General features: G+C 49.6%; 1 protein-coding gene across 1 annotated transcript; it reads right to left on the bottom strand.

Annotated features, from left to right (window-relative positions):
* Positions 1-167: 167 nt before the first annotated feature.
* On the bottom strand, positions 168-15,538 carry MRPS18A (mitochondrial ribosomal protein S18A). Its single transcript, XM_019738449.3, has 6 exons — positions 15,381-15,538; positions 8,918-8,949; positions 6,123-6,230; positions 3,758-3,881; positions 3,457-3,526; positions 168-562 (listed from the first exon to the last, which is right to left on the bottom strand). Exons 1-6 carry the CDS (start codon positions 15,490-15,492, stop codon positions 418-420), a joined length of 591 nt encoding a protein of 196 aa, XP_019594008.1. The 5' UTR covers positions 15,493-15,538; the 3' UTR covers positions 168-417.
* Between the last annotated feature and the right edge of the window lie 6,275 nt (positions 15,539-21,813).

The raw sequence follows: 21,813 nt of genomic DNA, 5'->3' as shown, positions 1-21,813 counted from the left end.
ACCAGCTGTCAAAAAAGAGGATGGGAACCTGTTTGGCCCAGGAAGCCCCTCTGGTTGCATTCATGTGGCTCATCACAAGCGAGCAGTGACTCAGTGCTCAGTAACTGGCGGAAATGGACAGTGCCCCCCCATACTGCCCGAGCAGTGAGCACACACACACCCGTGGGTGAGACATGGGCCTGGTTTATGTCATTCCTTTGGGCAAAGCTCCTGTCCCCCAGCACTGAGCACAGCCCTAGCCAGTCACGAGACCGCAGCAGCTGCCAAGGGGCCCGACTGCCCTGCCTGCCCCCAGCTCCCAGCGGAGCGGGCAGGCTGAGCCACTGAAGGTGGTCCCACTGACCCTCGTGCTGCTCGTGCTGGAGGATCCGGGCCACCCGGGCAGCAGGGGGTGGGAGCGCAGGAGGCCCCGCTCAGTCACTGATACAGCACCAACGGCCTTCTCGAGTAGGACACGTTGTCTTTCAGGAGGGGGGAGCCCACAGCCATGCGCACCTTGTTCCAGCGGTGGCCTTTATTGTAAATGGGCTTGACGGAGCGGCGGGACCAGCGCGTCAGGTACCTGCAGAGGGAGGACCAGGAGGTGGCTGTGGGGCCGGCACCCACACCGGAGCTGGGAGGCTGGGCACTGCCGCCTCGGGCCAAAGCTGTGGTTGTCCCACCAAACCCTTTCACTAGTGTCCCTTCCTCGAGGGGCAGCAGCGTTTCCTGCGAACGACCGCTGAGGATGCTGTAAACAGATGGGCTGGGCTCTTGCTGCAAGTGTGTGGCCAGGGTCAGGCAGCCCAGAGCCACGCGCTCCCTTGATCTTCAGGAGTCATCGTGTTTGCGCATTTGGTGGGGGAGGAGGTGGAGGAGCAGCTGAGGGAAGGGCCTGGAGGGAGCCTTCCCTCTTCCCCACTTGGCTCACTCTGCCCCCCAGCCTTCAGGGAGCTCCCCTGGGCGGCCATAACTGATGTAGGACCCCTGCCTCTCACCCAGCCCATGATGGGAGCCAAGGGTGAGGCCCGTGGGAGCAGACCCAGGCCAGGAAGGTTCCTTCCTGTAAGTGGGAGGGGCTGGAAAAAGATGGCTGCCACCCACAGCCCTTTGGCCTCCTCTGGGGATGGCCAGGGCGCTGACAGTTCCCGGAAAAGTGGCTCATGCCGGCTGGGACTGGGGTTGACTCCATTCAGAACAAAATTTGGGTCCTGTCCAGAGAGGCCCACCCTTCATCCCGAAAGCTCAGCCGGGGCAAAGGCCAGGATTCTCTGCCCCCACTTAGGTTGAGACTCAACCCAGCCACCTCTGGAAACCCTCAAATGAGAGATTTTAATTAAAAAAATGAACACCCCTAGATGAAAATTTTTAAGTAAAAGTGGAAAAATGATTGCTGCCTTAAGCTCCCCTGGACCTTAGTCTTCTGCTCTCAGCCCTGCGCAAAGGGAACAGCTCTGAGAGTAGAAAGCTGTGGGAGGTGCTGGCCTACACTCCAAGCGTGACGTGGGCAGAGGGGCGGCCTTTATACATCTCCTGTCAATGTCAATGCCCCCACCAGGGACCTCTGAGGAATAGGCTGGCCCCAGGGACTGCTTTTTCTATGGTTGGTGGTGCTGGGACAGCGGGAGAGTAAAGGGTAAGGCAACAAACACCTGGCCGGGCCCCTGGGCTGGCATCACCCAGACTCTAGAGGGGGTGGGTGGAGAGATGTGGTATGGAAGCAGGCTCCCCAAAAGGAGTGCTCCCTGGGATTCCAGGACCCCAGAAGATCTCGAGGCTGACCAGATCTCGAGGCCTCCAGAGCTGCTGCCCTAAAGCTGTTCTTGCCCCCCACCCTGGAGAGCCCCGGGGAAGCTGTGCTGTAGCTAACTCTGGGCCTGAGGGCTATGCCACATGGAGCAGCCAGCTGGTGGGGGAGGGCCTGGGTGGCCTCCAGCCAGCAATTTGGGAAGACTCCAGCTCAAGGAGAACCAAGGCTCCTTTCTGCGTCTCCTGAAGGGGCAGGGGAAGGAAGAAGTGTGGCTCCTCCAGGGCCCCAGCAGAACCTGGGCCAGTGCATGGCAGCTCAAGGACCCCTGGAGAGAATCATAAAGTTCCTTGCACGGGAATCAACCTTCCTCATAGCCAAGACTGCCCCTCCCCGCCAGGGTGGCCTTTTGCAACCCAAGGGCCCCCACACATCATCAATCCTGTGTCACGTTAAAGGACACCGGATATATGGGAGGGAGCCTGGCCTCACTTCAAAGGCCTGAGGGCAGGATGGATTGTGTCCTTAGGGCCTGCTGCTGTCTCTTAACAAGTCAGGGGGTGGGGGGAGGCTCAACCCCCAAATGGTCCATAGCACACTTGGGAAAGACAGGAAGAGGTTAATAGGTCCTGTTCCCCCAGGGCTGCTGGCAGATGGCCCAGCTAGCACCGCAGGAAGTGCAGGTGGACATGCGCCTGGGGCCAGGCTGCTGGCGAGCCGTCAATGAAGCCCCAGCTCTGGCCGGCACCCTGAGCCCAGCAGCCCGTGGCTGGTTTCTTCCTGGCCTCCCACCCCCATGCCTGGGTTCTGCTGGCAATCAGACTAGGAGGTTTGTGGGGGTCGGGTGGGGTAAGTCTCACTTCACTTCAACCATTTTTGGTCCCATATAGAGGGTAGTTTCAGTGACAGCTGGGCAGGCTGAAAGAGGGGAGCAGTCATTGATGGGGAGAACAAGAAATACCAAAACCAGTTTTACAGCTCTGGCTCTACTCTCAACAAGAGGGCATCACTGACCCAGGAGTATGTGCATGTGGTCATGTCAGAGATGGGGGGGAAGGAACAGACCATAGGCTGGCTGTGAGCGCCACAGGAATCTGCTCCTACATGCGGGGCCACCCTGCTGAGGACGAAAGGCAGACTGACTGATTCCTGGACCTGGGGGCTTTCCTCTCCTCTCCTCTCCAACTTCAGCACCTTGGGGGTCACCGTGTGCAGCTGTGCAGGTTGGTAACTGCATAACTCTAGAAAGCACCATTCACAATCTAGTCTACGTGGTTACTGCCTTGAAGTTTTGCCGGGTACGACTTACACAGCTGTATACAGTGGCCCTGCCCCAAAGGGCCCGCCCAGTTTTAAGGCCTCATTTTGCCCTTTAATAACCCCAGTGCTGGGATACTAAAAGTTTGTAAAGTGCTCTGACATTCCCATAGCAACCCGGTATGATGTCATCAACAGGGGATTAGCACATTCTACTGCCCAAGCAGCAGAACTTCTCAGCCTTCTTGCCCCTGTGCTAAGTCCCTGCCGGGGAGGGAAGAAGAAAGAGGCCGAAGCCAGCAGGGGAGGTGGGGCTGACGGGGGTGTGTGCTCATGCTGGACGGGATGGGACAGCCAAGGAGCAGCTCACGTCCCTGGGCTGTGGCATGAGTTTCCATGAATGGCTTCCCCAGCAGGACACAGTGGAAACGGCATGCAGAATGCTCAGGGTGTGGACACCCAGGTGTGCTTACCGGTTGAGCTGGGGTTTGCTCTTTGGAACAAATCCTTCAGGAAGCCGAGGCCTGTGATTTGGCAACAGACCTGAGTGGAGGGAAGAGCATATAAGGGGATGGTCTCTGCAGTTCTTGGGGGCCATACGGAAAGCCCAAGGGGGTGGAAGGTTGGCACTGGGGGCGTATAATGAAGACTCTGGATGTCCGTTTCTCTTCCAGGAGGGGCTACAACATGGGGTAGCTGGCAGGGCAACGGGGGAGGGTGGGGAATGGCGCCTGCAGCCCTCTGGCCCCTCTTAGCCCCGAGGGGAACTTCTACCTGCTCGGTGGGCCATCTTCACACACTCCTCAATCTTGAGGTGCTCTTCCTGGCACAGGCCTGTGACCCTGCGGGGCAGCATGCCACCGTGAGGCCGGAGGAACTGACTGAGCAGCAGGACGTCCTAGTGGAAATGGAAAACAGGAGAAGGGGGTCAGCTGGGTGTACGCTCGATGGTGGGGAGCCAGGCCACGTGACGGCCAGGGGAGGCCGTCATTTTCTGGCACTCCAGGAGGTTGATGTCTCCCTTGGGAACCGACCTGAGGCTATTCCCCCCACAAACAGCTTTGCACACTGGTCTCCTACCTTCACCCCAACAAAAGATAAATCTCAACTAAGATTTTCAGACCCTATTACCAACCCCAAGAGCCTCTAGCTCCTCCAGGAGATAATCTTTTGATAGACGAGGTTAGAGAACAGAAACTCTTCAAGAAGTGTTAACAATCTTTCATGCACCTGCAGTATCTTTCCTGATGACGAAAGGTCTGTTCTTCTCCTAGGGTGAGGTGGGGGGTGGGGGGCAGGTCACACATTCCCACAGAAGAGGGAAAATCTGTACCATTTCTGCCCCCAAAACCTATGTGTCACAGGCCAGAATACATGCAGACAATCCCTCCTCCTCCCTATGAAGTGCTGGGTAGGATACAAGCTGAGGAAGGTACCAGGGCTGTGAAGTTAAATCCCACATCTTCTAAGCCCCCCTGTTACCAGATGTGAATGGATGCTCACGCTTCTTTTGGACCATTCAGACTGCTTTGGATGAGTCACGGAAACAAGGATAAACAGCCAGAATCAAGATAAGAGACCATTTGCCCTCCCAACTCTCACAGGATGACTGAGGGGGTTAAATAAAAGCCACCTCCCCCCCCCCCCCCCCCCGCCCACCCTGAGGGGCCTGGCACGCCAGTCTTAGCAGTCATGTCCACAAACTGACTTGCTGTCCTGGCAGGCGTCTCGCTGTATAACCGCAGATTTGTTTTAATCCCTGGACAGCTCCCGAGGGACCCAGACCCCCAATTCCCACCCCTGTAATCTTCAGAATCTGATGAAAAGATCTTGGATTGGATTATCTAGGGCTAATAAACTGGGCTCAGCCCCAGCCTCCCCCACTGCAGGCTGCCAAGCAAGCTGACAGCTTCGTGCAGCTCAGGCTAATGGTGTCCTCAGTGGAACGGGGTAAAAGGAAAGCAACTTTAGCCTTTACCTCGGAGGGGATTGGATTTCTTCTGCTGGGTAAACAGAGCCAAGTCTTACTTCCTGGAAACGGCTGGTAGGAAGAGTGCCCATGGTGGTCAGGCAGGTGGGGGGTTCGCCTACCCATCTTCAGCTGGGGTTCCAAGTATGGCCACAACCCCACTAACTTGCACGTAACAAGAAGCTGTGAATACTGCCCCATGGCCTGCAAGCTTCCTGTTACTCCAGGCGGCCATCAGCAGAAGGGCCTGGGGGCAGAGTGAAAGAACACCCCCTCTCCCCAGCCCGGGGAGGGGGGCGCTTGAAGCCAAGGCTCCCAGCCTGGGAGATTAGCTGGGTCACTCTGTTCAGATCCCATGGGCATGTGGCCTCGCCTCCTCTTACCACCTGACCGGGATCTCTGCCCTTAGTCATCCCATTCCTCGGAGGGGTACAGGGACAACCTGCAGGGCAGGCTGGCCCAGAGCCTGAGTCACCTGCGACCTAAAAATAGGGTGCTTAAGGTCACCCGCAGAACTCTGAAGGACGACTAAGTGAATGAAGACAGGTACATGCTCCCAACAGTGCCTGGCAGGGCGCGCAGCGCAGGGTAGCTATTGCTATTCACCGTCATTATCCTTCCGGGGCAACAAGAGCTAGAAGGGCTGCAGCAAACAGGGGTCTATGCAGCTCCACTGCGGAAAGAGACAGTAGTGCGTCCCCAGGTCACAGTGAGGACTCTCCAGATAGATTCTCATTATAAAAGAAGGAAAGCCAAACTCAGATTCTGTTCCATCCCCCTTGGGAACACAACCCTGCAAGACTGGGGTACAGGGCCCTGGCGGTCTGAATCGCATGCGACCAGACCATGGACTCAGTGACTCTCAACCCTGGCTGCACATAAGACTCACCTGGGGAGCTTTCAAAAAGAGTGACGGCCAGGCTTAACCCCAGACCAAATGACTCAATGTCTGGGGGTGGGGTCTGGGCATTTTCTTAAAAGCTCCCGTGATTCTAATGTGCAGCCAGGGTTACGAGCCACTAGACAAAATGCTTGTCTTTGGTGTCTCCCTGAGATGCAGCAGTGGCTACGGGGATGGGGGGGAAGGGAGGGGGGGGCCGCAAATACTGCTTAAGTTAACCCGGGCCCACGACCTCCCCGCCACGCAGAGCCCAATGTCTGCGCACTCACCTCGTAGCCGTATTTATGCTTCAGGTTCCACCGGCAGATGGGGCACTGGCCAGAGGGGTTAGGGGGATTTGGACTTTCCAGGGGAGTCCCTGTGATACGGCCTTCGATCTAGGAAGCAGAGAAAGAGTGCCAGTGAGGGGGAGGGACGTGTGCAGACTCTGATCCTTGAGCAACCCCCCCCCCCCCAAATGGTGGGAATGCTGGGGTAAGTTCATCTCTGGGGGTCTTGCGGGAACGGCTAATAGGTTTTTCCACTGGAACTAGGCTGGAGTTGCTGTACCCTGGGCTTTGGGGTGGCCACAAAGAAATGATTTGGTGGCCTTCAAGGGCAGTGGAAACTGAACTTAATGTTGGTGGCAAGAGGTAGGGTTTTGCTGTATCAGCTGAATGCTACCTTTCCTTCCTCAAACAAAAACCTTTGGGAAAAAGTAATAAATGCACATGGCAAAAAGTTTCAAACCGCGCAGGGATGTAGAGTCCAAAGGAAGTCTCCCTCCCATCCCACAGATCCTTCTCAGAGGAAACTGCAGCTTCCAACTTTATCTTACAGAGCTAGGTCTATGCCAGTGGTTCTCAACCTGCCACGATTTTGCTCCCCAGGGGACACTGGACACTGCACAACATCTAAGACATTTTTGATTGTCACGACTGGGGGATGGGGTGCTACTGGCACCTAGCAGGGAAGCTGCTAACTATCTTGCAACGCACAGGACAGCCCCCACAGCAGAGAATTAGCCAGCCCAGGATGCCAGCGATGCCCAGGTGAGAGGCCCGGGCTCTGCCTAGACAAGTACACAGCCGTGCACTCTCGCTTCTTCGCTCTCTTTCTCTCTTTTTTTAACATGTTGCGTACGGCGGGGTTTAAATCCCTCATACCCCTCTGTTCTGGCAGGTTTTTAAAAGAAACTACTTTAAAATGCACTCTTCTCTTTAAAGCGTAAATGCTTCTATGTCATTTATTATTTTTCTATAAATAATAGATTCTACAAATAAATTATTCTATAAATAATTATTCTACAAATAATTCAATAAAATGTGCAAAGTAAAAAGAGTCAACAGTAAAAACGAGAATTCTCGTTATCCGTCCTTAACGCATGGCTCAGAAAAAAACAAAGATTCTCGTGATCCGTACGCAACGTGTTAAAAAAACATAGATGGGAAGATACATTCCCGTTCTCTTTGCTTTTATTATTTTGGATGGCCACCTTTCCAGTTGTGCTGAGGCCTCATGCGAAATGACCTTCGCTGTAGCTGCTGTATCCTGTGACACAGCCTTGGAATTACCACGTGTAACAGACCACTGATCTGGGCGTCAGCTCCAAATGCAGGAGGGGAGGTGTAGAAAGCCTTGCTGACTGAGGCCATGGCTTGTGAGCGCGAGGCGGGGACAGGTCTGAGAGGCTTTAGGAGGCAACGACATGTCTTCTGGGGGAGACCTGGCAAAAGGGAAAGGGGGCTGGAAGCAACGTGGGCCGTGCAGGACACTGCTACCTTCCTTCCTGCCAAGGCCACCACAACTAGTGGAGAAGTGTGTTAGGGAAAACATGTAGGTGCGTGGTAGGCCTTGGGAGGGGGGTAAGGTGGGTCTGGGGGGTGGGGAGAGCTCACACTTACTGACTCATTACATGCCTGCGCCCATCATGGGTCACGTGTATCATCTCATTTAACCCCCAGAACCCAGAGCGGGAGGCATCATGATCTTACTTTAGAGATGAAGCTGAGACCCCAGAGAGCGAACAGAACTGTCAGCCATGGTAGCAGCTCTCCAGGCATGGCTGGGCTCCCTCCCCCAAGGCTCTCCTCGGGCCAGTGTCTCCATGCTCGTTCTACAAACAGCAATTTCATGCCCCACATGACAAACAGTCTTCACACTCAAAAGCCAGATGTGTTTTCTCTCCACCAGCACAGAGTTCACAGGGTAAATGCTTGTTTCAGCTTTGAATAAGGGAACAAACAAGGTGTGCTAAGGGGGTGGGGGCCCCCCTCTAAAGAACTGTTTTGAGGCCAAGCAGTAAAAGCTGAGGAAGATCCAAAGAGGGAACCCCAAGGGCTTTTGTCTTGGGGGTAGGACTGCCTAGGGAGGACTGAGCGTGGCTGGCTGTCAGAGGGTGAAAGCCCTGGTTGACATGGAAGTTAGAGAGGCTTTTGGGAGCTCTGTGGAGCAGCTGAGGATTTGCCGGAGGCATGGAAGGCGTGTGAAAACAAAGTTGTCTTTTAGGGATTAGAGGCTAATCTTGGCCCCGTGACTCCTGGAGGAAGGGAGGTGAGATGGGCCCAATGAGGGAAAGGGGGCAGTGGGCGGATAAAGAATTGTTCCAGCTTCCTCACTAGCAGACAAGCCAGGGTGCTAGCAGTGAGTCCAGGGCCCAGAGAGTGTCACCTTTTAATTGCATCACTTAGTCACTCTGGGCACAAAGGAAAGGAGCTGAGATCCAGGCTCTGGCCCTGGGTCAACTGACTCTGGCTCTCTAGTCCTGCCATTGCCTTAGTTTCCCCTCTGGAAAACTAATTTATCACCCTCCAGAGAACATATCAGCAAAGACCTCTGAGACTGTCATACAAAAGGCCACTTTCCTCAAATAACAGACGCCTCAAGCCATGTACAGTGACTGTTCCTGATGAACCACACTACAGCGCACAGCTTGAAAAACAGTAGACTGGGAGATTTATGGGCACAGAGGGAGCTGATTCTGGAGCCAGGAGTCCAGTTTGGGGCCCCCTCCTTCCCTCAGAGGAGCAGCCAGGCAGCTCCAAGTGTTAAAGAGGTTGTAAGTGGCCAACTCAATGATACTTACTATAGTCGTCTTCCCTTCTTGGATCGCCACCACTACAGAGATAAAGGGGAAAAATTAGGTCAGCCATTTAATAAGGAACAGGGAGTTTCAAATAACAGCTCAAATGCTACACATGCAGAAAAATGGAGCCTTCAGTCTGCACTCTCCCACGGTCCCCATGTGGAAGAGAAAGCATGCAGGGTTCACCTCCAAGTGCCGAGGCTCTATGCCCTTGAGGCTGGGTGGGGGCAAGCCCGGATGCCCAAGTAATATCATCTCTCTGGAGTCAAGGGTCTCCACGCTGTTTCTGCCTTTCTAAGCCAAGATTCATCTCAGTTCTATCCAAGGAAATTTGCAAGATCCTGCCCCTCCATGTCTGGCAGTAACAACCTAAGAATGGAGGGGTGGGGAAGCATCTGAAAGACATTCAAAGGTACCCGCTGCCTGTGTCCTTTCATGAAGAGAAACGTTTTTGACCTTGAAGAGTCTGCAATGAAAGATACAGCAGCGCCCTAACACTGCTCAGTGGCCCCACGATAGATAAGCAAGGAGACAAATTCACTCCTAAAACGCATCCTGAGAGCCTTGTGTTAAAGCTGGGTAAGAACAAGTGTGCGAGTTAAATCCCCTTCTCCGCTTCACTCCTCTCCCTGCAGGGTTGCATTCTGTCATCTACTCCGGGGAGGCCTGAGAGAAGAGGGGGGCATCAGGGGGCCTGTAGGTACCGGGTCCAGGCAGAATGTCAGGGAGAAGTACTGCAATTCTAAACTGGGAGGGATTCCGTCAGCTCCTTGCCTGTTTAGGCCTGGCAGTCAAAAGAAACCTCGAGGGCAAGACAGTAAGCAGCGCGCAGCCACCAGGCTGTACATATTTTCTATCTTACTCGACCAGGATGCAGAATGACAACTTCAACAATATTCAAAGGAAGAATCAAGCTAAAAGCTCACATTTGGCAAATAAAATCAAACAGCAAGTTCTTGGAGATCCTTCCTTGTTCTCCCAGTTTCTTTCGAAAGAGAGAAGCCGTAACTGTTAGCATAGGAACTGGCACATAGCAGATGCTCAATGAATGCTAGCTAGCGTTTAGGGAGCAAAATACTTGCCACGGTCCCCTTCTGACTGCTAATTACTGGAATAGAAAACTTGGGCCCACAGAGCCAGGCTGCAAACCGTCTCCCCACATACTACAATCATATTTTAATAGCGGCTTGGCTACCACAATTAGTTTTACTCAGCTCTAGCCAAGGCAAGAAGTAATCCAGATTAGAAAGAGCCTAAGGTTCTTAACGTTGCAAATCCAGTGCAAGTTACAGACCTCTCTCTAGAGACATGTCCGTAAGTATACCTATAATTAGACAAGGATGTTAGGAGGCTCACGGACCCCGAAGCTATGTACCCAAATGGTAATACTGCTTTCCTCTCAGGGGTGGTAGCAGGTCATTTTAGTTTTTCTCATACCTATCTATATTTTCTAAAGTAAACGTGTACTGTTTTTTTGCAATAAAAAAATAAAACGATAGAAAGAAAGAATTTCTAAGGAAAAAAAAAATGAGGCACTTCTAACCCACTCGGGGTCCCACAGCGGCATCTGCCATCACTGAGCTTGGGACCGGCACCTAATTAGACACAGACGGCCTGGACTGGTTCCCCGTTGGTTTTCTGGGTAAGGCCATTCATAAAGACTCATTACTTCCAACCTGAGAGCCCTTCCACGTCCAATTCCAGACACACAAAGGAGTCACAATGGCCAGAAAGGCCCTGAGGCTTTCTCCAGAACACTGGAGTTACTAATCAATTCAAAGACAAACTAGGTTTCTCCCAGTAAAAGAAAATGCGTCACCCCACACACAGACCTACTTGTTCAGAGACCAGCCTAAACGGGATGTGGGAGAGACTCAACCTGGGGCTCAGTCTGGAGGCCAGCACAGCTGCTGGGGACTGTCACTGCCCTGTGTCAACCTACAAATGTGGGGATGCAGGCGGGCACAGCCCCAGCCCCGTAGGGCTGCCAGGGACCCCGGACACATTACAAATGTGCAAACACCAAGTTGGACAATCAAATCTGAGCAACAGGTGGGGGGACAGCACAGAACAATGCCCTGAAAAACAAAGCGGATAAACATGTGGTTCCCTTCTCCGTGGAGGCACTTGGGCCCTAACCATGAGGTAAACAAGTCTAACAAAACACACATCACTCCCGGCAAAGGACCAAACCCTGAAGTCATCCCACTGGCCCCTGGAAAAGAGATCAAAGCCCGTGGCAAGGTCCACTGTTCACAAGCTCCCCACGCTGCAACTTTGCGCCAGTGAATTCTCTTACTATATGCGAGTGAGTAAAACATTAGGCAGATGCTTATCTAATAGAGACAATTTGTCAAACCCGAAATAATGACCGGAGCATTCACAAGAGATGGAGATTGATCAGGGTGGCGTGTCAGTGCTGGGGCAGAAGGCCCAGCTGGAGCCTGGAGAGGCCCTGGTAGATTTTAAGCCTCTGAAAACAGGAGATAGGAATCAGAATAGTATTGATTTTCAGTGTGCATACACAAACATGTCAAAACCAAACAAAACCTGAGATCCATTCTGTCTCTGGCCTCTTGTCCATTCAAGATAAGCGGGGGAGGCTAAGAAAAGCTGGACTAAGAGATTTAGGCGCTAACAGAAAACTTGTTTAGAAAAAGGTGGAATCACCCTTGTGTTCTGACCCACGGCTGTATCAAGTAAACTCAGGAAATAAATGAAGCAGTTTTCTAACCTAGAATGAAGGGCCATAGTCTTTGAAGACAGGCACGTCTCACACAAACAATCTGTTCCGCAGGAGGCCACACATTTGCTGCGCGCCCATGGACGGCTCCACCTATTGCGGAGTTACAACAGAATAGGAAGACACAGTCTTTGCCCTCGGGGAGAAAAAGGAACTAAAACAAGCATGGGAACCTCACTATAATAAAGTCCATGCCTCGTAAAGAGGTCCTTTGAGTGCTTCAGTAAATACTGGCCTAGGATGGAGTCCAAGATAACTGAATTATAACAGTGTAGAGCAAACAGCATTTGCGGTGAGATTGCAGTGAACGCAGAAAGACCTTGATGGCCACATAAACACAGACCCAGGAGCTGCAGCAGGATAAAGAGCCAACTGTTTAGTAAAGGAGGAAGTGTGGAAAGATGAATGATGAGGAGTGGAGGGCGCTGCTGTCGAGTGCCCAGAGACCAAGGTCCTTCTTGGAAGGGATCCATGGAAACCAAGTCCCAAGTACACTAGGAAGGAGTAACTGAATGGCAGGACGGCTACGAGGCGGCACCAACAGTCTTATGTAGGGCCAGGGAGCGGAGTGCTATTTGGGATGTGTGCCTGCATTTCTGGCCATTAACTACTTTTCTCCAGCTCCTTCCTCACTCAAGCACCACGCCTTTCTGTTCATCTTTAATTCTACCACTAGAGTGTTCTGACTTCTCTCATCACCTCCCCACTTCTTTCCCCTTGGGCCCCAGGGAATGTCCCTCTGCACTATGCTTCTGAATGAGGAGTCTTTATTGCTGCACGAAAATCTCTTTCCACTGGCAGGTTAGTCTCAGTTCTTCAAAGCCCCCAATCACTCCCTCCTCTCTCAAAGCTTTTTACAGTAGCTATAAGGCTGCCCATCCTGCCAGCACGTCCTAAAAGGCTAGGTCTTCCAGAAAGCCCCCTTAGCTAACTGGAAAAGACGAAGAAAATTCCCTTTGGCCTTTACTCATTTCAACACACTGATAGATCATTACTGTAAAATCAGATATTCGTATGTGTTCATTTTTCTTGTTTTCAACACGTTTCCTTCATAAGAGCTCTAAGAATGACAAGGCAGGAATGAGGTCTAACAGTCTTTGCTAAGTCTGGTCGTGTCAATCATAAAAGCACTAAATGGTCTTCAGCAAGTTAACTGACAAGGGCTTCCGGGGAAGGGAGGGGGCCCCAGGGAAGCCCTGCCAGGGAGTGCCAAGGTGATCTTACAGGTGGAGAGGGAAGAGCGCTGGCTCTACTTCCAGCTCCGTCACTTACTAGCTGTGTGATATTGGGCACCTACTGAACCCCTCTGAATCAGATTTTCTCATTTTTAAAAACGTCAGTAATACCCACCTTTAAGGATTGTTGAGATTGAATAAATGTATGTGGGAAACTTAGCATAGTGCTTGCAGCAGGCACTTAATAAACCACAACTTCCATTTTTGTCTTCCTTCAGTCTTGCTTCTTCCGTAATAAGGTTTTTTGGCTTTGTGTGTCTCTCTTGTCAAACTTGAGACCAGGCTTTGTCAACAGCAGTATGACTGACATTTTGCGCCAGGTGGTTCTTTGTTGTGGGGGGGCTGTCTTGTGCCCCGTAATACGTTTAGCAGCATCCCTGGACTCCACCCACCAAGAGCACCAGCTGTGCCAACCAAAAATGTCTCTAGACATTGTCAAATGTTCCCTGGGGGACAAACTACCCCCCCCCCAAACTGAAAACCACTGCTTTAGACTAAGAATTTACGGGCAGGACCACTGGTGCTGAGTGCTCATGAACTTTAACATTAAGTTGTACTCTCTGCTACCCTGAAAGTAGGATGCTTGCATAGTTTCAGCAAGCTATCCAGCTTTCTCCCCACAACTTTAAATTCTATGTGTACAATATTATTTGGGTGTCAAATATACCCCTAATTAACTGTCTGTGTAACACTTTATGCCTTACGCATAACGGATAGAACAAGAGAGAGTTCTTTCATTTAAGGGCTTTGGAGACAGGTGGTTCTCAGGAATAGAGAATATGGTAGTGCTTTCATGTAAGGTTACATCAATTCAATTACTTAGCTTTCCGGTCTGATGGTGACTAACACAGAAGAGCAACCAACCTGAGTACTGACGGAAAGGACGACTTTAAAGACCCATCTGATTATACAGTTCAACATTTCACAAACTCTCTAACTGAAAAAATTCTCATCTAAAATATTCCGTTATAAAAACACCAAAACTATTCCTCTTGCTTATCCTCTGGGAACATAGCAAAGAACTGTTTCCAACTTTGAATTTCGTAAAGGATATGTAAATTGTAGCTATTAAGTGTTTGACACTTGGCAGACACACTAAAAAATGTTATGGGCATATGCTTATTTTGCAACACGGAAAGAGATGAAACACCTTACTCAGGTGCTTTCTATTAGCAGCATGGGATCTCTGGTGTCTTTATTAATGGATTAATTTATCTAATGCTACCCAAGCACTATCTGGATTTTGTTGTTCTTTATAGCAAATGTTCCATCTTCCTCTCACAGCTAAATTCTCCTCACACACATGCTATTTCCATTTCTTCATGAACTATCTCTTTGATTTCCCCAAACTGGGTTCCTTGTCTGTCATCCTATTGAAATTGCTGTTTGAAAGCTAGAAAAAGGGACCTCTTCTGAGACAAATCCAATCGCCTCTTCATTAGGCTCTTCTTTATGGACTTTTCTGCTCCCTCTGAAAACAATGATCACTCTTTTCCTCTGGATACATCTCAGCTTTAGTTAAAGGAAACGCTGGTCAATACTATGCCAGAATCTTAAAAAACCCACATCACTTCTTTCGCACATCACTCATCCTTCCCTGCTTCCAGCAGGGCACAAAGGAAGGCTATGTCCTGAAAGACTTTTTCACTCTCCGCCAGATTCCATCCTTTCATGAGCCTGTTCAAGACACACACCCCCTACGGAAATCTTCCAGTTGGGTTTGCTGTTTCCGGTAACCGAATCTCCCTCTACTTCGTCACGTAAACACTTCACTTCCATTTACTGGAGTGTATACATATCATCTAATTAAAACCTAACTTCTCAGAAAAAGGGCTGTATTTTCTTTCTCCAGAATGCCTTGGTAGCGTGAGGTGCAGCACTTGGCCTTTAGAAAGCTCTCAGTTCAATGCTAGGAGCAGGCTTCCTTTCCACACTTAAAATTAATGAAAAGCAAAACTACCGTGCGGCATTTGCCTCTTTCAGCTGTTCAATGGCTTTTCCACCTTAGCTTCCACCTCTCAGGGAGACGAGCGGCCCGGGCAGAAAAAAGCCGCCATCAGATGACAGCATTTTCAGATGAGAAACTGGAAAGGGAGGCCCTGGGGACGGCAGCCAGATGTCCCTCCCTCCAGGGGTTCTTTAATGAAGGGAGCCGCCGTTCGGAGAATACGGAAGAGAATTAACACGCAGACCCTTACGGAAAACTCTTCCGAACCCTCGAACAGGTTTCTCTTCTGCCTTTGCTAACTAAAGAGGCCTTTCTCTCCGTCCTCCGCACCCGCCCAGGAGGACACTCACAAGGGGTGGGAAGTCAAGGTAACAGGATCAGGGTCTGGAAGGGGCTTTCAAGCACCCCGGGAGCGCCAGCATCTCCGACGTTTCCTAACTGAGCGAAGGAGAGGGAGGGAGACGCACACGGGGGCTGGAGGAAGCAACCTGTGCCACTCTTCTCAACTTTCGGAGGTCGCTGGGACCCAGGACTCACCTTCCCTGAACCCGCGAGCTAGAGGCCGAGCGCAACTGGTCGCGGCCGGGCCTGCCAGGAGCCCTCGCACCAGCCGCCCACAACCGGTCACCAGCACATTGAGGGCCGCCATCTTGAAAACCAACGCTGACCTCTTATGCACTTCCGCTTCCGGAACGACGCACGCGCAGCCGCAGTGCTGGGCAAGGACTGCGAGGCTTGTGGAATTCTCGCTCCGTTCCTCCTGTGGCTTCCTTCTCGCTCGCCTCTTCAGTTTTGGGCTAAGCCGAGAGGCCTCTGTGTCAAGCCTGTGCTTCATTCCGAGAGTCTAGGGGAGGTCTTCTCTTAATAGTGTCTGTCAATTCAGTCCTCCAAGTCTCTTAAGGTCGCTTTTCTTCCCTGGCAGGCTTTCTCGGTGAAATCACGTGCATTACCCCTATGTCTTTAAAGCTTTTTCTTCTCTGCAATTCAGATGTGGATTTTCAGCTTCTTGTGGCTGGAGCTAGGCCTGTACAGGAGAGGTTGAAATGGTTAGGAACTCTGACTCTGGAGCATCAGGTATGAGGCAGACTTAGGACAGAATTACTACCGACGCCCTCTCCCCACACACTCGTCTTCCATTCTCATGCGCTTAGCACGTCCCCACCAGCCTGTAAGTTCCACGAAGGCAAGGACCTTGTCTTTTGTTGACTCTCATATCTCCAGCACTTAGCACAGCGCCTGACGCCTAATATCAGTGCAATATATACTTGTGAAGTGAATGCGTAGACCTATTTTATAGGGTCGTTGTGAAGATTCGATGAGATAAAGCATAAGTGCTCAGGAGACATAAGCTCATTAATAGGGCAGTTACTGAGATGGCCTTCGTGCTAGGTAGGTACTTTTTACAAGTTTGACTACTTACCTAATAAGGAAGCATATACCAGCAGTACCAAAAAGAAAACACAATTTTCCGTCTTTGGGATTTGCGGGACATAATAGGATGGCCCCCTGGAGCTACCTAATAAGGGAAAACCATTCACAGCTCAATCCCTGCACTTGGTGGTTAGGATATTCTTTTCCACCTCCCACAATAAACCTGAAGGAGGGGTTTCTAGTTATCCTACTCTGATTCATAGATGGGAAAATCAGGCTCATTAAAGGGCGCAGCAGGTTCCATGATGAGGGGGAAGAGAAGGAGCCCATCTTTCGCTGGAGACTGCCACCTGGGCGACCAGGAGGATGCAGAGCAACTGCTGCATGGGGAGCTCAGGTGGCATCACCATAGACGAGAGCGGGAGAAGTGTGGCATTGGGGTGCCTTAAAGCACCACATTCAGCAAGGGCAGATCCTGGGAAGGGGAAACTTGAGAGGAAGGTCAATCTAGGTGGGTGAGACTAGCACACGGTTAGGAGCAGCACAGAGGGTTTTGAGGAGGTAGACGTCTGGGTATCCTGGCCGGGATTAGGAAAGCCTCGGTTCTCCCTGTAGGTCCCACTTCACTTCTGTACAAATGACCTTGAGTCCTTCCTGCGTGTACTGCATCCACTGTTTCTTTACAAGTCCTCAATTTCTGGCAATCTGCTAGGGACGAGGGCAGTAAGAGAGCCACACCCAGGACTTGTGCACATAGTGAGCTATTGGAGTGCCACCCCTCTCCCCATTATCTTATCCTGACTTATCATAATCAAATTTTATTTTAAAAAAAACAACTTGTAGTTTTTACAATGACAAATAACATGTGATCAATGTAGAAAAATGAAATAGATAAAGTAAAAAGAAAATAAATGTCATTCATAATCCAGAGATAAGCATTGTTTACATTTAGCATAATGAAATAATACAGTACATATTCTTCATTTTATAGTATCTTACTTTTCTGAATCTGTTACTTGTTCCTACATGAAAAGCAATTCTGTGAGACCAGAGTTTGCTCAGGAGACTAGCCTGTACATTTTTTTTTTTAATTAAAAATAACCTATATAAGAAAGTACACAAATTATCAGTGTACAGCTTGATGAATTTTCCGAAAGGGAAACACTACCCATACAAACAAGTAGGACATTTCTAGCACTCCAGAACTTCCCCTAGTGTCCCCTTCCAGATACTATACCTGCCCCAAGGATGATCATATTCTGACTTTTAGCACCATAAATTGCTTTTTCCTGCACTTGAACTTTATATAAATAGAATCTTATATCGCATGTACTCTTTTGTGTCTGTTCTCATGTGTTCATCATGTTTATGAGATTCACCCATATTGTTAAAAAATGTGTACGAGTAACACTTTGGTCACTGTTGCTCAAGCAGCAGTTTGCCTTCATCCGAAGTGTCTGGACGCTGATGGTAACCACTTTGAGCACCTCTTGTAATTGCAGAAGTCAAAGGTGACTTGTATTCCTCTTTTGTTATCGGTATATATTGAGTACTACAATTTTAATAGTTTTCTCCTTTCTTAAAATGTGTATACATTTTTTTTTGGCACCCTCTGTAGTTGTCATTCATTCATTTTCATTTTCATTGCTGTATAATGTTCCACTGTGATTATACTACAATTTATTTAGCCTTTCTTTTGTTGATAGGACTTGGATACTTTCCAGTTGAGATTGTTATAAATGCTGCTATGATAAGCATTCTTCTACGTACATGGTTTCTACATACAAGAACAAACCTCTCAGAAATATATCTAGGAGTGGAACTGTTGGGTTTTAGGGCGTGTGTATATTCAGTTTTAGTAGATACCGCCAAACCTTTTTCCATAGTAGTTGTACCAGTTTACTCTGGTACCAGCTGTGTATGAGGTTCCAGTTGCCCCCCATCCTTATCAATATTCGATTTTTTTTGCACGTTTCATCTTGGCCACACTGGTGAGTATGTATAGGATCTCATTGTGTATTTAATTTACATTTCCCTGATGGCTAATGAAGATGAGTCACTTTTCTTATGTTTATAAGCCATTTAGATAGCCTCTTTTGTAAAAATGTCTGTTCAGGTCTTTGACCCATTTTATGTTGGATTGCCTGTCTCTTTCTTATTGATGTGTAGGAGTTCTTTATAAATTCTGGATACTTGTCCTTTGTTGCCTATATGTGCTGCAAATGTCATCTCTTCTGTGGGTAGCCTTTTCATTTGTCTGTAATGTCTTTTTCCATAAGCAGTATTTTAAATTTTATTGTAGTGCAATTAATCAGGCTTTTTTCCCTTATGGTTGGAATTTTGGTTTCTTTCTTTTCCTTCCTTCCTTCCTTCCTTCCTTCCTTCCTTCCTTCCTTCCTTCCTTCCTTCCTTCCTTCCTTCCTTCCTTCCTTCCTTTCTTTCTTTCGTTTTTTAGGAAGGTTCAGTTCATGATGGCCTATGTGGGGACCAAACTGGCAACCTTGGTTTTATTAGCACCACACTCTAACCAACTGAGCTAACCGGCTACCCCTGGCATTTCTGGTTTCTTATTTAAAATTTTTTGCCCTTCAAAGTCATGTAGATGTTCTCCAGTGTTTTCTTCCAAAAGCTTTATTGTTTTACCCCTCACATTAGATCTAAATTCATCTGGAATTGTTTTATTATGTGGTCGGAGATTGAGATTAAGATTCATTTGTTTCCCTTAGAAATATATGACTGACCCACCACCATTTATTAAAAGTATTATAATTTCCCTCATTGCATTTTATCTGGAGTGGATCTGTTTCTGGAATTTGTGTTTGGTTCCATTGGTCCTTTAGCACCATTTTTAATGGCTATATACTATTTTGTGGTCTGGAAGTGCCATAACTTACTCAACCAATCCCCAATTGCTAGACACTTAGGTTGCTTTTAATTTGAATATATTTTCTAAGACTTATCTCCCTACTCTAAGAATGGCATCTTTTATAGTATTTCATCAGTGAGTCTTGTACGCCCCAGTTAGGTATGTTGTAGACTTTTTTTTTTTTTAATAGAACTGTGCTGTGGAATAAAAGGGAGTGAGGGCTCTTTTCTGGGGGTGGCAAAATGGTAGCTGCCACCGAAAGGAAGGGTCTTTTCGAGAGCCAGAGTTTCCAGGGCTTTGGCAGAGTCACTCTTGTGCGTGGGAAGAGTTATTTCCGGCTCCAGTAGCACTCCTGGACCACGAAGAACAGCCGTGCCACTGTATGCACACACACGCAAGAAGGGACGCTGTTGCACCACTCCTTATCCTGACAAAATCTTCTGTCCACTCCCTCTCCTGAGTAGCCCAGCCCCCTTGCTTCCACCCATTTCCCAAGGAAATCTTCCTTCTTTCCTCTACCCCTCGCCCTGGGCCCTATGCTTAAATCTGGAGATAACATAAGTCCCAAGTAAACCATCCTAATGAAGAGGCTCAGGAAAACATTCGTAAGAGAATAACCGAGAAATGTTCATTTTTCCAAGAAAAACTTAAAACTCCCAGCAGAAATGATCTGGTCTAGTGACATGCTTCCGGCCCACGGGACACGGGGCTCAGGCCAGAGCAAAGGCAAGAGTGAGGAGGCCACGGGCGGGTGAGCCTGTCTGTGGCTTCGGGGCTGAGGAAGTTTTGGTCGCAGCTGTGGATGCATGTGTCTTCCAGCCTTCCTCCCACCTTGGACTGGAAGAGCGGGTCAGAGCCAACACACACAGATGTTCACCATGAATGAGCAGAGGCAATGAAAAGGCGCAGGAAGGTGGAGAGAGCTGATCGGGTAGAGACCACCGTGGGAGGGGGTTTCAAGAGAAACCAGGAGACAAGGGTGGCAGAGGGAGTGACTGTCAAGTCTGCTTTCTCCTAATGAATGTGGTTTCCTTACAACCCCCCTGCTGAGTCCCAGCTGGCTGAAGCAACCAGAACAACTTGTGGGCTGCCCTGCCCTGCCCTGGCCGAGAGCTGCGGCTGTGAGCCTCCCCAAAAGGGTCTGGTTTCATTTGCAGCGTCTGCCCCTCCTCCCAAACTGGCTTTGTGCAGATGAAGAAGGGACAATATCTCCAGGAGATCGTGGCGTTGAGGGGACAGCCAGGGGCTGCTGACTTTGGGCTGGCCTGCCTGGCTGCTCAGCTCGGTTTCCCACGACCTTTACAAAAGGGCAGTTCCTGCTTGTTGGGGCTGCTGCCTGCAAACAGGTATGAGAGGGGGTGGGTGAGGAGACCTTGGACAAAGGACCCCCTGCTTGGTGGTGACCTCTCGACAGGTGTGCCCTATTTGACGCAATGGACCTGGAAACAATTGCTATGTGTCTAGAGTACTTGCTAATTCAATGTTTTCCATCGATTTTTCAAGGTTGCTTCTCTTCCTCCTTCCGGCTCTTACTCTGTCCAAGTTATTCATCTTAATGCCCTCATTTGTTCATTGATTCATTTCACCAGCAAGTATCAATTGAGCAGCTACTATGTGCCGTTTGTAAACAAATGATTACATGCATGGGCTGGGGGTGGGGTGGGGGTGGTCACTCTCCAGGGGTGAAAGCTCTTTGACAAAAGAAACATTTTGTAAACTGGATGAATTCCCTGGGATTTATTTGCTTTCTCTCCACACACCCCCAACGCTTAATTTTTTTTTAAATAGTAAAATAAAACACACATTCAGAAATAGTACATCAAACCTAAATGTACTATCTAAGAGACTAATTATAAAGCAAAATGGATTCATTTCTATACTGGATCACTAGGGCATGCTGCTGCCCTAATATGGATAAGGGGAAATAAAACCCAAAAAAAAAAAAAAAAAAGTGGAATTGGTGAGAGGCCGCCTTAGGGGCCTTCAGAACCCCAGAAACTTTCAGGAAAGTGAGGCCAGAGGAAGGAAGCCCCCCTAAAAACCTGCTGGCGGAGAAAAAGGCTGCTGTGCCCTTTGTGGGCGGCCCCTAGGCAGAATCTTCTCCAAAGGTGTGCACCCTGGTAGGGACCCCCAGGGCTTGGTCAGCATTAGCCTCACCCCAGCTTCAGCCAGTGAGACCTGCTCAACTTAGTTTCCTCCCACACTGAGGAAGCCCCAGCTGTGGCTGGGCACTGCTGCAGAGGGCTGGATGCCCTTTCCAAAAAGGCCTTCCTGTCCCTGTCAGGCTGAGAAACTCAGATTTCTTGCTCCTGGTGCCCAAATTCAATTTGTGCATAAAGAGAGGATTTTAGAGCACTTTGGAACTATTGGCACACTTTTGCTAATGGGTACAAAATGGCATCCTAGGCGGATGCTATCGCCAGCACGCACATGGCGACACATACAAAACCAAAAGGAAAGAGCTGCAGACTGAAAACCATGGTCTGCTCTAACCAACTGGCAACCTGAAAGCAGATACTCACATTCTCTGGGACTCAGTGTCTCTGTCTGTAAGGAGTCCCGTCTGGTTCTAGAATCCTGATTCTATAAACATTCCCATCCCTGTAACCCACAGCAATAGAGTTCAGTCTTTAGCTTCCTCCTGCCCACTCTGCACTCTTTCAGAGATCTCACCCACTTTCATTCCTCAGCTCTTGCCTGGAAGCTGGTAAGTCCAAAATCCACAGCAGCACT

Source organism: Rhinolophus sinicus, chromosome 2 (assembly GCF_057876585.1).
Source record: "Rhinolophus sinicus isolate RSI-liver-muscle chromosome 2, RSI-T2T, whole genome shotgun sequence".
NCBI classification, from domain to species: Eukaryota; Metazoa; Chordata; class Mammalia; order Chiroptera; family Rhinolophidae; genus Rhinolophus; species Rhinolophus sinicus.
Note: the sequence above shows the minus strand (reverse complement) of the source record. Positions and strands in the feature narration are given on the sequence as shown.